The sequence below is a fragment of the Mesoplodon mirus genome, assembly GCF_964341445.2.
Source record: "Mesoplodon mirus genome assembly, chromosome: 9".
Lineage (NCBI taxonomy): Eukaryota > Metazoa > Chordata > Mammalia > Artiodactyla > Ziphiidae > Mesoplodon > Mesoplodon mirus.
Genome location: NC_138985.1, coordinates 115,413,353 through 115,430,199, shown reverse-complemented (window position 1 = coordinate 115,430,199; position 16,847 = coordinate 115,413,353). Strand labels below are relative to the sequence as shown.

The 16,847-nt window shown below is 45.9% G+C and overlaps 2 protein-coding genes across 3 annotated transcripts in view; both read left to right on the top strand.

The window, feature by feature from the left end:
* Window positions 1–16,847, top strand: part of NCAPG2 (non-SMC condensin II complex subunit G2) — a gene marked incomplete at its 3' end in the record, with an annotated part of 275,587 nt that overhangs the window by 39,880 nt on the left and 218,860 nt on the right. The gene's annotated exons all lie outside the window — the stretch shown is intronic.
* The window catches only part of VIPR2 (vasoactive intestinal peptide receptor 2), a 66,581-nt gene that overhangs the window by 39,794 nt on the left and 9,940 nt on the right, over window positions 1–16,847 (top strand). For both annotated transcript variants that reach the window (XM_082632202.1, XM_082632203.1), the window contains exons 5-6: window positions 2,521–2,618; window positions 13,166–13,307. In XM_082632202.1, the coding sequence (XP_082488328.1) occupies window positions 2,521–2,618; window positions 13,166–13,307 (240 nt within the window). The remainder of the gene's footprint in view (window positions 1–2,520; window positions 2,619–13,165; window positions 13,308–16,847) is intronic.

The following is a 16,847-nucleotide window of genomic DNA, read 5'->3' as shown; positions in this document are numbered from 1 at the left end:
AATAAATGCTAGAGAAGATGTGGAGAAAAGGGAGCCCTCCTATGCTGTTGGTGGGAATGTAAATTGATACAGCCACTATGGAGAACAGTATGGAGGTTCCTTAAAAAACTAAACATAGAATTACCATGCAATCCAGCAATCCCACTCCTGGGCATATATCCAAAGAAAACTATAATTTGAAAAGATACATGCACCGCAATGTTCATAACAGCACTGTTTACAATAGCCAGGACATGGAAGCAACCTAAATGTCCACAGACAGATGAATGGATCAAGAAGATGTGGTACGTATCTACAATGAAATACTACTCGGCCATAAAAAAGAATGAAATAATGCCATTTGCAGCAACATGGATGGACCTAGAGATTATCATACTAAGTGAAGTAAGTCAGACAGAGAAAGACAAATATCGTATGGTATCACTTATATGTGGAATCTAAAATATGATATAGATGAACTTATTTACAAAACAGAAACAGACTCGCAGACATAGGAAACAAACTTACGGTTACCAAAGGGCAAAGTGGGGGAGGGATAAATTAGGAGTTTGGGGCTAAGATATGCACAGTGCTACATATAAAATAGATAAACAAGGTCCTACTGTGTAGCACAGGGAACTATATTCAGTATCTTATAATAACCTATAATAGAGAAGAACCTGAAAAAGTATATGTGTGTGTGTGTGTGTATACACACACACACACACACACATATATAACTGAATCACTTTGCTGTACACCTGAAACTAACACAACATTGTAAATCAACTATAATTTCAAAAAATGAAAATCAAGTAGGTGCATCAAACAGCAAATCAGATACAGGTGAAAAGAGAATTCTGGAACAGGGAAGGTAGATCCAAAGAAACTGCCTGGATGCAGCAAAGGGACGGCGGGGGGGCGGGGGAAATAGAGCAGTTTCTGGGCATCAGGTGGAGGCCCAGCATCAATCTGATCACAGTCTCAGCAGGAGAAACGGAGACCCCGACCACCCCAAGCACCGTGAATAAAAGAAAATCCACAGCCAGACAACTGTGATGAAACTAGAACATACCAAATTGCGGAGAATCTTAAAGAGAGATTACCCACCCACAGACTGCACAGACGCAGCCGCCTCCCAGGTGGGGGACTCGTTGGTACCCAGAAACCACCCGCTGAGCTGCTGCTCAGAATTGAAAGAGAAACAAAACCCGATGGGTCCACAACCAGCAGACCCCCACTAAACGTGCATAAGGAGTGTGCTTCAGGGAAAAGAAGAAACCAGAAGGAAGAACTGAGAATCAAGAAAAATGTGAGAAAAAAAGGTAAACATGGGGAAACCCAGCAAAGACAATTTAAAGCAATAATGAAGGGCGGGTAGCTAAAAAACAGGGTGAAACGGCGCAGGACAGCAAGCAGCGCAGCTGATGAGGGTGGAGGTGCGTGTGCAGAAGAAACCACCCAATAACCCCATCGAGACCGCAGCACAGACACACGCGTGAAGGTGTGAAGGCACACGGGGGGGCGGGTCAAGCCTCGGGGTCGGCAGTGGGCCCCCCGTGGTTTTACTCAATTGCCGGTTTGGTTCTGGCGTCTGTCTGCAGGTGCGTGTGTGGTCATCACGTTGTTTTCTGTGCTTTCAGTGGGTTTGAAATATTTCATTTTCCAACTGTTTAACCTGAACTGTTGCCTCAGGTGACGCGGGGGTAGCTGCTCCGAACACGCCAGTCCTGCCTGTAATCCTGCGTCAGGAGGAGAACAGGAGAGGGACAGAACCTAAAATCAGGGTTTCCAAAGACGGTTCAGAAGCCCAGCTCGCCCTCTGCTTTCTCCCCTGTAGGCTGGAAGCCACGAAGCGACAAATCCCACATGCCGACCTGCGAGGCCTCAGACAGGGTCACTCAAGGCAGGATTTGCTGTTTCTTCACACTTAGCTCCACCGTCTTCGCTGACTTAAGACCCAGATCACACCAGGAATTCACTGGGGGAGCAAGAACGCACCCTGCAGGGTGCAGGCGGCAGTCCCTATGTAGGGCGCTGTCTTCCTGGTCCAGACCCGCTTGGTTCTAGCGGGAGCTGGCAGGGTGGCCTCGGGGAAGACCGCAGGGCTGGGCCAGCGCCCACCTCAGCGGGCTGCTCGGTCCTGGAGTTTAAGACGAGCTCAGTGGTTTTCCTCTCTCCCACCCGGAGGGCTGAGCGCATCCAACCTGCAGCTTCGGGGCGGCGCCTCGAGGCCTCCTCTGAATGTGGTCCCCAGGTCCTTGCTTCTTTTGCTTCCCCAGGCGGCTCCCTCCATGCAGGTTTGCTTTATGGAAACCATCCCAGGTTGTTCACAATGAATTATAGGGGAACAGGTTGGTGTTTAGAGTGCCATTTTTGGCTCAGGATGGAGGTGGAACTTCAAGACAGTGCTGCCTCGTGTGTTCCAGCATCAGCAGCCCATAGCCCGACCTGAAGGGAACGCACGATGCGATCAGGAACCCGGCCCGTTGTCCAGTGCCGGCCACCAGTAGCTTACAGATGCACTTTCCTCTCTTTCAGATCACGTTTTATATTCTGGTGAAGACCATTTACACCCTGGGCTACAGTGTCTCTCTGATTTCCCTTACAACCGGAAGCATAATTCTTTGCCTCTTCAGGTAAGTGGCAGAAATGAGCAACCCTGCCAAAAACGTGAGACAGGAAATCATCCATTTAAGCTGTCTTGGCCCATCAGAGGAGGGCAGAAACCACTACTCCAAGCCCTCCTCTGTGCTGAGCCAACCAAACTCCCTGGGAAAATGCCAACATGAAATATGATGCTAATGTTGACATTTGTATTTAAATACTCTGCATTTCTCATATGAGGAGACAGTACTGACCATGGATAAGAATGCAGTTCAACTGTTATTTACTAAACAGCAATATGCAAATGCTTTGAAAATACAGAGGCACCCTGGCCTTCCCCTCCCACTCAGAAGCACCCACATCTGGGCCTCACAGTGGGTGCTCTGTTAAAGAGACACTGTCATGTGTTCAGGAGCATGAGGACAGGTTCAAATCCTGGGTCAGTCTCTTAGCAGCTGTGTGACCTTGGACAAATTGCTTAACCTCTCTGTGCATCTACATGGAGGCTGATGGAGCCTACATGGCATGTGGGAGGTGCTCTCTGAATGGCACCTGTTTTTCCCCTGCTCCTGGACCCTCCTAGGTCTGTGCTAGGTCTCTGGGAGCTAATGACAGACGTTGTGTGGCTGGTGGTCAGGATTCAAGGGGGGAGGTCGACACTTCTATCTGGGAAAAGGTTCTAGTTTTTAGGATTAAATCTGTGTCTTAAGCGTTACTAGCCTTAAGTAAAATGGGTGATATCCAGCTTATTTTAACAGGGTTTTGATCACCTGTCAAAAATAATCTGTAGGGAAGAGAGAGCATTATTTGGGGGTCTCAGGAAATGCAATTCAAGAAACACAGACTCAGGTAAAACTGAGAGGGTTCCAGGGAAGAGAAGGAGTCGGGGCTTGTAAAGGCAAAAGCCACAGGTTGTTAAAATTGTCTGGCAAGAGTTAGGATTGGCTCTGATGCAAAAGGAAATATTGTCCTTAAGGGACAGGCTGTCACGAGTTGTTCAGGGGGTGGGGTCTGATATGTATCTGAGTTTCTGGAACACTGTGCAGACCTTCTGGACGCCTCGTCAGGACAGTGAGTGCTCAGAGCTCAGATGTGGTCCGGCTGAGACGTGGTGGCCTCACTTCCTCACGGCCTCTGGCTCCATCTGGAGGTTCTCTGGGCAACACCAACTCCACTTTTATTTCCCTCCCACACACCACATATCTTATTTCCCTTTGCTAAGATATAGTTCAAATGTTGGCCAGTCTTCATATAAAATCAGTGATATAACAAATGGAGTGTTTTTAGAACATTAGGAGATCCATACTTGGAAGAAAAATGAGTGAGTGGAGGTGATGGAGCAGGTAGTGGAGATCTCAGCAGACGTTAAGTGGTGCTCCTCTAGTTTCAGACATCTCGGCTGAGTCAGGCAGTTGATAATTCTCAGAAAGAATGAGGCAATGCCTTTAATCCAGAACTGCACTTTGAAAAGTGTGGGGAAGACGTATAATATTTTATATGTTAAAAAAAAGGTTCTTAAAAAAACACTGGTATTATATTAATATTTGTTCTGCTATCTTCTGTATTTTATTGTACATTTTTAAATCTTGAAATTGTTAAATATAAAAAAGAAAGGAAACATTTAGGGAGGTAAGCCAGCACAGGGTAACTTGAATTAGAAAAATTTCGGTTTGTTTTTAAAGAGCTCCTGTGTTGAGCAATCCATGTTCTTGACACAGCAATTTCCCTCAGGTTTGTACTTCATGACATATTTAACTAGCCAGCAATAGCATTTTGGAATTATTGCAAATATGGTCATGATCCATTAAGAGAATCTCAAATGGTTTTATGCATATCACAGTCTTCTTTACATGGACGTCATTCTTCACCTGCAGGTGACACTTCTTAGTTAGAAAAAAGACGTGTCTGCATTGGCTGTCATTCTGCTGGTTCAGTGTGTAATGATCCCAGGAAAAAGTGCCCAGAGCCCAGGGATGGAGTACAGTCCCAGGCTCTGCCTTCAACTCGGGCACCCTTCCCACTTCCGTCTGCTGATGCCACCTCCCTGGAGAGCTGAGAGACTGAGTTAATTCTAAAATCCATGTTATAAAAATAACACGCTCCAGGGAGGAGGGGGAAAAATAACATGCTCCATTGTCATGGTGATTACACCCAGGAAACAGAATTCTTTGCAGTCATCGAACATTTATTCTCCAAAATATAGCCCTTAAGCTAAGAAAGCATCAAGCAACCATGTTCTTTTTTTTTTTAACATCTTTATTGGAGTATAATTGCTTTACAATGTTGTGTTAGTTTCTGCTGTATAACAAAGTGAATCAGCTATATGTATACATATATCCCCATATCTCCTCCCTCTTGTATCTCCCTCCCACCCTCCCTATCCCACCCCTCTAGGTGGTCACAAAGCACCGAGCTGATCTCCCTGTGCTATGCGGCTGCTTCCCACTAGCTATCTATTTTACATTTGGTAGTGTATATATGTCCATGCTACTCTCTCTCTTCGTCCCAGCTTACCCTTACCCCTCCCCGCGCCCTCAAGTCCATTCTCTACGTCTGTGTCTTTATTCCTGTCCTGCCCCTAGGTTTATCAGAAGTTTTTTTTTTTTTTTTAGATTCCATATATATGTGTTAGCATACGGTATTTGTTTTTCTCTTTCTGACTTACTTCACTCTGTATGACAGACTCTAGGTCCATCCACCTCACTACAAACAACTCAATTTTGTTTCTTTTTATGGTTGAGTAATATTCCATTGTATATATGTGCCACATCTTTATCCATTCATCTGTCAATGGACACTTAGGTTCTTACTTTACAGTGGAGAAATGGAGCATCTCATTTCTTCATCTCTTTCTTTCCCGAAGGTCATGCAGACTTGGGTATCAAACGCAGGGCCTAGTTCTGTGTGGGAGTCGTGGGTGGTCACTGTTGCTGGCATCCTCGAGTGCGGCCTGTGGTCCAGGCACTGACGAGGCAGCCCCGGTCCTCACAGGCCCAGGAATAGCAGCAGTAATTGCTAACACACTGTGCCGTGCATTTCACAGGGGCTTGTAATTTGGTCCTTACGACACCTCCACCAGGTAAGTGCTGTCACGTCCCAGCTTTGCCAGTTAGAGAAGGAGGCCTTGGAGGTGCCATGTGTCCCAGGCTGCTGAGCGGATGAGCGCAGGGCCCCGATCCACCACCACCTTCACTCACCTTCGGGAGTCCATTCATGCCACCATCAGGGGGCGGATTCCAGCCTGGCTTGTCTGGAGACACACTTTCAGTTACACCCATCATCCATTAGATCTGTACCTGGAAGTGAAACTTTAAATGTGTGGTGAAGGCGTTGCTGAGAGACCCGGCAACATGACTCGTTTGGACAGCTTGCTGAGCTGGAGAGGCTGTGCTCACCTGGGGGACAGCAACAAACCCCAGCCCCACTCAGTGGGGGGAAAGAGGGAAGAGGAGCAGAGAAAAGAAGAAAAGAAAGAAAAGGGTTTGGAGAGATGAGGGCTCCCAGCACGAGAAGCACACGAAGCCGAGGCAGCGTCGAGCCTGCAGCCGTCGGACCACAGCGCAGGGTCACTGAGCTTCAGAACTGCTCCTGTGTCGTATTTAATGTCGTCATTACTGAGGTCCGGGGCCGTGCTGAATACACAGAAATAGACTTTTCTGAGTGAAGTGTGCGTGCAGGGACGTGGGCAGGGCTCCACGTGCAGCGCGATGCTTGTCCCCAGAGAGCACAGCGCCCAGGTCGCCATCCAGCAGGGTTAGCACCAGGAGCTGATCTCCAGGCCGCTGCGTGTCCGTCAGCACCCACTTCCCTGAAGGTGACCGTTATTCAGAGTTCTGACACCACACGTTGCTTTTGCCTATTTTAGAATCTTACAGAAGGAACGCCCCAGTCTCCCCAGTTCAGCGTTTTGCAGGGAGGTTCATCCGAATTTTTGCATGTGGTTACCCTGTTCTTTTTTGTTGCTGTGTGAAGATAACACAACTCATTTATTCATTTGATGTCCACGGAGACGTGGGTGCCTCTCGGTTTGGGACGACCATAAGCAGCGCTGCTGTGAACATTCTTGTGAGTTCTCTCCTGCACGCGTGTACACAGTTCTTCAGATGTGTGTGTGTATGTGTGCACACTTACATTTATATTCACATTTATTTTATGTTTATATGTCTCTCCTGTCATAGGCCATGCACAGGTGTAGTCTCTCTAGGTACTGCACGTGCTCACCTGCCTTGCGGAGATTCCTTCCACTCCACCTCCCACCCCCATTGTCTATAATAATACAGAATTGTGTTTTTAATTTGCATTTCCCTGGTGAATAATCATATGATGTGTTTGGAAACTTTTTTCTGCAGGACCAGTTCAAGTGTTTGCTCATTTTTCTATTCAGCTGTCTCTCTTTTTTTAAGTTAATTTTTAGGAGTCCTGTAAAAGCAGCCTTTCATCAGATACGGGTATCACAGATTTTATCTCTAGCACCGTGGTTCGACTTTACACCCCCCTAATGAGTCTTTTGATCAGCGAAAGTTCTTCTTCTTCTTTTTTTTTTTTTTTGCGGTACGCGGGCCTCTCACTGCTGTGGCCTCTCCCGTTGCGGAGCACAGGCTCCAGATGCGCAGGCTCAGCGGCCATGGCTCACGGGCCCAGCTGCTCCGCTGCATGTGGGATCTTCCCAGACCAGGGCACGAACCTGTGTCCCCTGCATCGGCAGGCGGACTCTCAACCACTGCGCCACCAGGGAAGCCCGAAAGTTCTTCATTTTAATGAAGCCTATTGACCATCTGTCTTTATGGTCAGAGCTTCCTGAGCCTGTTTAAAATATCTCTGGCATGTTCTTCTTTGTTATCATCTAGAAATTCTTATTATTTTAACTTCTCATGTATAGGTTTATGATCCACTGGTGATTTATTTTTGTGTATGGTGTGAGGTAGGGGTTAAGGTTCATTTGCTTTCTCTGTATGTGTATTCAGTTTCTCCAGGACCATTACCTGGAAAGCCCACCTGTGCCAGTGCGTTGCAAAGGCATCTTTGTGACTGTGTATCAAGGGACTGGATGCCCTGTTCTGTCCTATTTCCCTCTTTATCTATCACGTGCCGTTTTTACATTGCTGTAATTGCTGTACCTTTATAATAAGCCCTGACTTCCAGCAGTGTAAATCTGTGAGCTCTTCTTTCTCACTAGGAGGAGCTTGGTCATTTGCACTTACATGTGAATTTTTTTAATCAGCTTGTCGGTAGCCATTAAAAAAACTCTTCTGGGGGCTTCCCTGGTGGTGCAGTGGTTGAGAGTCCGCCTGCCAATGCAGGGGACATGGGTTCGTGCCCCGGTCCGGGAAGATCCCACATGCAGTGGAGCGGCTGAGCCCGTGAGCCATGGCCGCTGAGCCTGCGCATCTGTAGCCTGTGCTCCGCAACGGGAGAGGCCACAACAGTGAGAGGCCCGTGTACCTCAAAAAAAAAAAACAAAACTCTTCTGGGATTTCTGTTTGGATTGCATTGAATCTGTAGATCAGCTTGGATAGACTGGACCTCTTTACAGTTTTTAATCATCCAGTCAGTGATTATAGCAGATCCTTCCATTGGTTTGGGTTTCCTTAATTTCTTTCAATAATATTCTGCGGTTCTCTGAGTAAACATCATGGACGTCTTTTGATAGTCATGCTGAGGTATTTGTTTATGCTGTTGTATATATTTGTGTATACATAACGTTTAGAAAAGGAATTGATATTGATATATTGATCTTGCTTCAGCAGACTTGCCAAGTTTATTGATCTTGCTTCAGCAGACTTGCCAAATTTATTTATGAATTTTATAATTATTCTGTAAATTCATCTGGATTCTTCTTATATGCAACTCAAGTTTTTGTGAAGCACAGTATGAATAGAAGTGATGATAGAGGACCACCTTTTCTTATTTTTGAGCTCAGAGTGAAAGTTCTCAATATTTCACTTGTAAGCATGATGTTTGCTGCAGATACTTTGAAGATACTCTTTACCAGATTAAGAGCATTCCTTTCAATTCCCAGTTTTCTGAGTTTTTAATCATGAATGGGTGCTGAATTTATGATATTTTCTGATATTAAATCTACCTTTCATTCCTAAAATTAACCCTAGTTGGTTGTGATGTATTATCCTTTTACTATATAACTGGGTTTAGTTTACGAATGTCTTGTTGAGGATTTTTGTGTCTACATTCATGAATTTGATATAATTTTCCTTTCTCGTAAGATAGGCTTTGATATGACAGTTGCGCTGGTCCATAGGTGAATAAGAAAGTGCCCCCCTTTCCTATTGTGTGGAATAGTGTGGGTTAGATAAGGTGCTGTTTCTTCCGTAGCATTTGTGGAATTCACCAGTGAAGCCATCTGGGCAGAGAGTTGTCATGTGGGAAGGTTTTCTTTTTAGGTTCAAGTTTTTAAAACAGACATATGACAATTCAGATTCTCTGTTTCTCCTATGTTAGTTATAAGTTGTATTTTTCAAGGAATCTATTCATTTCATCTACATTTCTATATCTTATTATATTTTTCATGTATGTAAGGGCTATACTTATATCTCCTTTTTCATTCCTGGCATTGGTAATTTTTATTTTCCTTCTTTGTATCTTGATGAATCTTACTGTATAAAGCTTTATCAGTTTTATCAGTGCTTTCCAAGAACCAACTTTTGACTTTAATTTTCTCTCCTGTATGCTTATTTATTAATTTACTGACTTGTGCTCTTATCTTTATTGTTTCCTTCCTTCTGCGTTCTCTGGTTTCTATTTGGTATGCTTTTTCTAGCTTCTTAAGTTAGGTGTATGTTCAGCCTTCCTTTGTTTAAAATGCATTTATTTATACCTACACATTTCCCTCTCAGACCTGCTTTAGTTCCATCTTTTACGTTTAAATATGTGTTTTCCATTATCATTGAGTTCTAATTTTTCTAAACTCTTTTTTTATTATTTTTTAACTCATAGGCTATAGAAGACTATAGATTAATTTCTAAGCTGAATAGAAAATTAGTAACAAGTTGGATTGTGGCTTAATTCATGGTAATCTGGCTTAATTCATGGTAATCAGAGAGCATACCACATGAATTAAATCCTCTAAAATTTGTTGAGACTTGATTTATGACTCAGAATGTGGTCTATTTTAGTAAAAGTTTCATTTTCATTTGAAGACAATATAATTTCCACAGTTATTGGTTTGTATGCTACATATGTCATTTACATAATTTTGTCAATCATGTTATTTAAATATTCTAAATTTTACTGTTTGTTTTAACTACTTGTTCTATCAGTTACTGACAGACATGTATTAAAATTTCCAACTATAATTGTGGACCTGTCTATTTCTTCTTTTATTTCTTTCACTGTTTGCCTTATATATTTTAAGGTTATGTTATTAGGGGCATACCCATTTAATGTTTTATTTTCCTATTAAACTGTCCATGTTTAGTAATGTCCCTTGACCTAAAAAAATCTACTTTTATATTAATGTAGTTATATTAGCTTTCTTTTATTTGATACTTGCAAGATATATTTTCTGTGCTTTTACTTTGAACGTCCCTGTTTTATTTTTAATTTGAGTGTTTTTCAAGCTCCATTTATTTTTTTTTACAAGCTCCATTTAATTGAGATTTGCTTTTTATTTCCAGTCTGACTGTTTTTATTTTTACATATAGTATTTTATACTCACATTTAGACTAGTTACTGACAACTTGGAGTTTCAGTCCGTCTTCTATCTCTTTGCTTTCAATTGTCTCAGCTGCTTCATTGCTCCTGCACTCACTTCGCGTTTCTTTTTAAATTGTCAAGTATTTTTATTATTCCAATTTTCCCCTTTCAGATTGTTAGTTATAGATTCTATTGTTCTTCTTCTGGTTTTCACCCCATATTAACAACATGCATTATTTTCTCATAGGTGTTAACCTCCAGTTACTATTTTTACTGCTTCCCAGTCAACTCAAGACTTCACAGCATTTTATATGTACCACAAGGCATGATTACTGTTGTTGTTTGGAAGTCAGTGTTTATTTACAGTTGCCTGTCTGTCTGTCCTGGTGCTCTTCATTCCTTCTTAAATGTTTGTGTTTCCATCCAGGATCATTTTCCTCCTGCCTGAAGATCTCCCTTTAGTGTTTCCTTCAGCACAGGCCTCCTGGGAGTGAATTCTCATGATTTTTGATTGCGTGAAATCATCTTAATTTTGCCTTCTTTTTTTTTTTTTTTTTTTTTTCAGTACACGGGCCTCTCACTGTTGTGGCCTCTCCCACTGCAGAGCACAGGCTCCGGACGCGCAGACTCAGCAGCTATAGCTCACGGGCCTAGCCACTCTGCAGCATTGGGATCTTCCCGGACCGGGGCACGAACCTGCGTCCCCTGCATCGGCAGGCGGACTCTCAACCACTGTGCCACCAGGGAAGCCCTACCTTCATTTTTGAGGATATTTTTGAGAGTACTGAATTCTTTGTTGGCAGTTATTTTCTTTCCTCACATTAAAGATGTACATCATTAGTTCTTTTGAAAAAGTCAGCTGCCAGTCTCACCATTATTCCACTGAAGGATGAGTCTTTTTCTGGGTGCTTTGAAGATTTTTTTCTTTGTCTTTGGTTTTTAGCAGTTATGCTATCATGGGCTTTAGTGTCGTTTTCTTTGTAATCCTCCTTCTTGGAGTTGGTGGAATTTCTTTAATCTGTTATTGTATTTTATCAATTTCAAAAATCCTTGGCTAGTATCTCTTCAAATACTGCTTCTACCTTATTCTCTCTCCTCTCCTTCTGAAACTCCATTTTCATGTATGTTTAACATTTTCATCATTTCCCATATATTTCCTATTTCTTTATATTTTACATTATTTTCTTTCTCTCTATTTTCATCTAGATGTACTCTACTGACCTATTTTCCAACTTATAATACTCTGATTTACAGTGTCTAATCTAATGTTAGACCCAGCTATTTAATTCTTAATTTCAGCGTTATTTTTTAAGTTTTCAATTTTCCATTTGATTTTTACAATTAATTCCATCCTCTAATAAGGTTCTCCATATCTTTACCAATTTTCTTGGATATATTAATCAAAGTAATTTTACAGTCCATGTCTTAAAATGCCAGCATCTGGATCTCCTTCTATTCTCTGTTTATATTTGTTTTTGTTTTTTCCTTTTTAACTGTATTTGATCACTTGTTACTGTTTATAGCATACTTATTAATTTATTGAAATTACATATAATTAAATTGTAGAGACTTTAGATGATCTCTTACTACAGAGGGGATTTAATTTTTCTAGCAAGATGGGCAGACCAGCCTGAGCCAGGCAGGGATTGAGTTGACTTGAGACCGTATTTCAGGCTCTGTGAAGGCTGGTTTGTCATTATTCCTACGTCATAGCCTTTTAGGGGTTTCAGATGAAGACCTGGGAATCTTTCTACTCATCCAACACATGAACACCTTAGGAAATGGAAAAAGGAAAGGAAAACCTCAGTAGATAACTGCCTGCTGAATATTGGGCTCTCTGTGTTTTCCTTTTCTCCAGAATCATTGCTCCTGGAGTCTGTTAACTTGAAAGACCTTAACTTCCTTTGTTGTCCATTCCGTCCAGTGATGATGTTATAAGCTCTGGGCCCCTGCTTTCTAATTGGCTGCTGTGCCCTGAGACATAGGTTAACCAACAGCCCAGGAGACAAGAGGAGGTGGGTGCCCAAAGAGCCTCAGTGCCTCCCTCCTCACCAGTGCCCTGTCCTTCGAGTCCTAGCTGCTTCCGCTGCTCTCCAAGTAGATAATTTTTTAAATCACATTGACCCCCTAGTGGGAGGAAAGTCAGATAAGCTTCTCTTCGTAGCCACAGGTGGAAATCTATTTTAGTATACATTTTTTAATGTTCTTCAAAAATTGTAAACTTTACTAAAACCTAAAGAGTTAATGTTTAACAACGTTGGAAGTGCATCTGTGTGGAACAGCTTGTTTCTTAAAGACTCCAAACAATTAAAAGTCAGAGTTAAAGCAAATATCCAATTAAGTCTTCTCCAAAGCAGAATTTAAGTGTTGTAAAATAACTGTAAACAAAATGTTCTGAGCATTTTTTAGAGAAGCAAAATATCACATAAAGTTAAGTTCAGAGACAGGTCCTTTGATGTGGGTCTTGCCGGAAATTTGCTGCAAAGATGGGTGGTCTGCACATCCGTGAAGTGGGGGCATGCCACTGCAGGCTCGACTCAGCATGGCTTTGCTTCATACTTTTATGCTGAAATCCTGTTTCTAGGACTCTGATCTAAGGCGCTAAGTCAGAACTAAGGGAAAAGGTTTATGCACAAAAATATTTATCATAATGCAAAGCTGTTAAACATCTTATATATACAATAAGGAATAGTTAAATAAATGATTAACTTCCATAAAAAAGAAGCCTTAAGATTAAAGCCACACAGGCGACTATGAAAGTGTGCCCCAAATCAGTGTTTGATTATCTATCTCCTCCCCCTTCCCATCCCCCTCCAATTCCCCTCCAATTCCCCTCTGTCCCCATCCACGCCTCCCCCCTTTCCCCATCACCCCCTCCCCGCCATTCTACTCCCCTCTCCTCTCCCACCACCGCCTCCCCCCTCCGCAGGAAGCTGCATTGCACCAGGAACTACATCCACCTGAACCTGTTCCTCTCCTTCATCCTGCGAGCCATCTCGGTGTTGGTCAAGGACGACGTTCTGTACTCCAGCTCAGGGACCCTGCACTGCCCCGACCAGCCGTCCTCCTGGGTAAGGCTGTCCCTGTGGGCGGGGTCCTCTCATGGGGGGCGGGTGCCTGTGTGAACTCCAGCCCCACCGACCTCCCTCCCCACCGCCCATCCCTTTGCTCCATCCCCACTTGGCATCGGGAAGAAGTCCCAGAGCCGGTGGTCCCTGTCAGGGCGCGGGAGCGGGCCTGAGCTCGGAGCAGGCCCACGGTGGCCAGAGACACAAGGTGGGCACATGGGCACTGCCCGGTGGGAGGTCACGGCCAGAGTGCTGACCCCAGGCAGAGCCGGCCTCCCATGAGGCCGCTGCCCCGAAGCACCAGCAGCAGCTCGAGCCGGACGATCCTGGCACGGGTGGGCACGCACGACGCCGTTTTCTCCGCAAATGTCCGGGATTCTGAGCAGTAGATGCTTCCCCCAACTGCTGGGTGGAAGTCACCTGCACGGTGAGTGCGTCCCCGCAGCACCTGCTGGGAGCGCAGTGCACGCCCGTGACCCGCGGGCCCAGCTCTTTGCACGAGGATGAATCACCTTAACTGTTAGTTTCTACAGTGCAGGCTTGGCTTGTGGTGGACATTAGTGGGCCTTTAGGGCATAGTTCAGTTTAGTGCGTTTATATTGAGCTCCTCTGAGATCAAGTCCTTCTACCCAGTCTTCCGATACCCAATCGCACCCTCCACCTGGATTCTACGCATCACCCTAGTCCTGGTCACAGCTCTTCCACACTAGCCGGAGTGCTGTTCTCCACCCGCATCCCAAGCGGATGGATTCATGTGCTGGCACCGTTGCTCTGGACCGAGCAGATTTGAGTCAACATCATTTTAACATGGTAAAGGCTTTATCACACCGAAGAACTTCAGCTGCTTCTTAGGTCTGCAGGTGCAATAAATATCAATATACTCCTGGGATAATCTTGACCAGGAGGCATGTGGACTGAATATAATAAAGAAATTAGCAACAAGATCCTCCACCTGGCAAGTCCCAGCCGCAGGTGGAAGTGCGGCCCCTGGGCGCTCGTCCCTAGATCAAGCCTCTGCTGCACAGCTGGGGGTGCACCCGCAGGCCTGGAGCAGGGGTGCCTGGCTGTCCTCCCGCTGAGGAGCCTTCAGTCCCGTCTCTGTGTGTCTCAAAGCTCTGCTCGAAGCAGCCCTCCTTACTCAGCTTTTCATTAAAGGATGTAGTAACCTTGACGGACCCACAGACAGCAGGCCCTTGACCTGGAGCAGTGCTCTCAACTTTCTCCTGCTGTGTAGACGGAGGATCTGGCTGAGGGACAGAGAGCAACGGGGACCTGGGTGTCCCTGCCCTGAGTCCCACCTGCCTAGGGGTAAACTCGGAGGCCCTGGGCTCTGCAGTGAGGCTGAAGCATCTAAACAGGGATGCACCCGGCCCAAAGCTGAATGCTGACGAGGCTGCTGTTTGCTGTCCCGGGTGGGTTGGGGGGAGGCGGAGAGCCAGAGACAAGGGCTGGAGGCTGGGCTGGGGGTCCGCACATTGCAGAGGGTCCTGGGCCCACTGAGCTGCCATGTAGGCCCACAGCCCAGGTCAGAATGGCAGAACGGGCAGGAGAAGGGGAAGTGAGAAGAGCCCATCAACACACACAGGTGCACAAGTGCACACACACGCAGAACACATGCCCACAGAGGTACACAGGCACGCAGAAATGCACAGGCATATGTACGCTCACACAGGCGCACAGACCCAGGCGCACACACACCCTTCAGACTCTGTCCCATCACGAGTTTGGCTCCGTCCCTGGAAAGACGGCTCCAAAGGAAGAGGCTTTGCGTGGTGCTGGGGGAGCCCATGTCTTCGAGTGTGGAGCAGCTGTGGACACAGGACGAGTGAAACTGCACACGTGGACATCACCACGGCCATCACCTCTGCCGCTCGCTGCGCACTGAGGGCTGCAGGCATCAGACCCACAGAGGCACCAAGGCCCATATCCCCAGCCCTGCAGCTGTCATCTTCACATGTTTAAATAAAATATCCTGTTGGCTTGGTCTTAGCCAGCACCTACAGATGCTGTAAGTCTCCCCAGCACTCTAGGGAAATGCCATCTGTCCCCATAGAGCCTGAGAGGACACGTATTTCCAGGTGTGACACCTGATTTTGCCTTTGACAACCCTCGTGGTAGGTGCTGTTTTCTCGTCCTTTTCAAGGAGTTGGGCCTCAAAGAAGCCAGTGTCTTTATTGGATCAAAACGTGGACCAGGAGACAGAAACCCTGCCTCCGTCCCCACCAAGGCCAGCCCGCACATGTGTGGGCGCCTCGTTCTCGGCACTTGTTGGTCTGGGTTTGATCTAAACCTGTGGAAACCGTGCTCCAGTCTAGAGAAAATGAGCGACCAGAGGGCCACCTGAAGCCGACCTTCAGGACCCCCCCAGACAATGGAGATCGGCCCCCTGGACATCTGGCTGTGAGCAGTGATGGAAGCTCTGAGACAGGGGATGGGGCTGGCTGAGATCCTGCTGGGATCTGTGCGGGGCGCTGTCCCGGCCACATGGCCATCGACCTCTCCACGCTAAAGAAGACGAGGTCAGCTGACAGCCCGTCAACCCCCAAAACCTCCTGTCCTCAGAGTGTGTTGATGGTGGATGAGCAACAGGAAAGAAACGCAGACATGGCGTTTTCAACATTTTATCAAGAAAATGGAATTGGAATCATCTTAAACACGCTGTGCCCTCTTTCCTCCTCCAACAGGATATCTTGGAAATCCTCTGAGTCTAGCGGTGTCTCAGGGTCTGCTTTGAATCTACCGTGCAGGTGTGACATAATCTGTGCGACCATCCACTGGTAACAGGCACACCCTGTTTTTGTATCTTCTGTTCCCACAAGCGTCGGTGTACGTGTATCTTCGTGCACAAGTGCTCTAACCTCGGTCAGGTGGGTCTGGAGAGAGACTGGAGGGACCAAAGGGCACGTGTGTTTAAACTGCGACAAACAGAGCTATAGACGGCTTTCCAAAGCAGGAGACGCCACGGGTGCTGCGTGTGCAGGGCATGCCCTCCCGCGCCGGCCAGCAGGGCTCACCACAGATTCCCTCCACCCGTGGGTGCGGAGCTCTTCCTCCTCGACACCCAGCACGCGCCTCTGTCACTGTTCCAACAAGGTCTTGGGTCGCTTCTCCTGTCTCCACAGCAGTGTTGTCATGGCGTCTTTTCCACTTATGGCAGCCCAGCCCCGATGTCCAGTGGGCCGCCTCCACATGCAGATCCCCTCCCCGCCCTCAGCGTCAGTAAACCGTAACCACTTTAGAAAGAGACGGAACCACACTCCACTTAGGCAAGAGAGACCTGGTGCGAGGTAAGGGGCTGGAGCGTCCTGGAGAGGATGGAGCCACTGGGAGTCAAAGCTCCTCACGACCCCGGGGAGCCAGCTTGAGAGGCCGCCGTGCATTTCCTGCAACTCTGTCCACCCCATACACGTATAAGAGTATGTCCACATATATGGAAGTACAGACACCCATCCATCCACATACACATATTAGGGGAGGCGGCTGCAAAGGTATAGAAGAAGAATAGAAATAAAAGTACTGTTCTTTTTTACAGCTCACTTATAA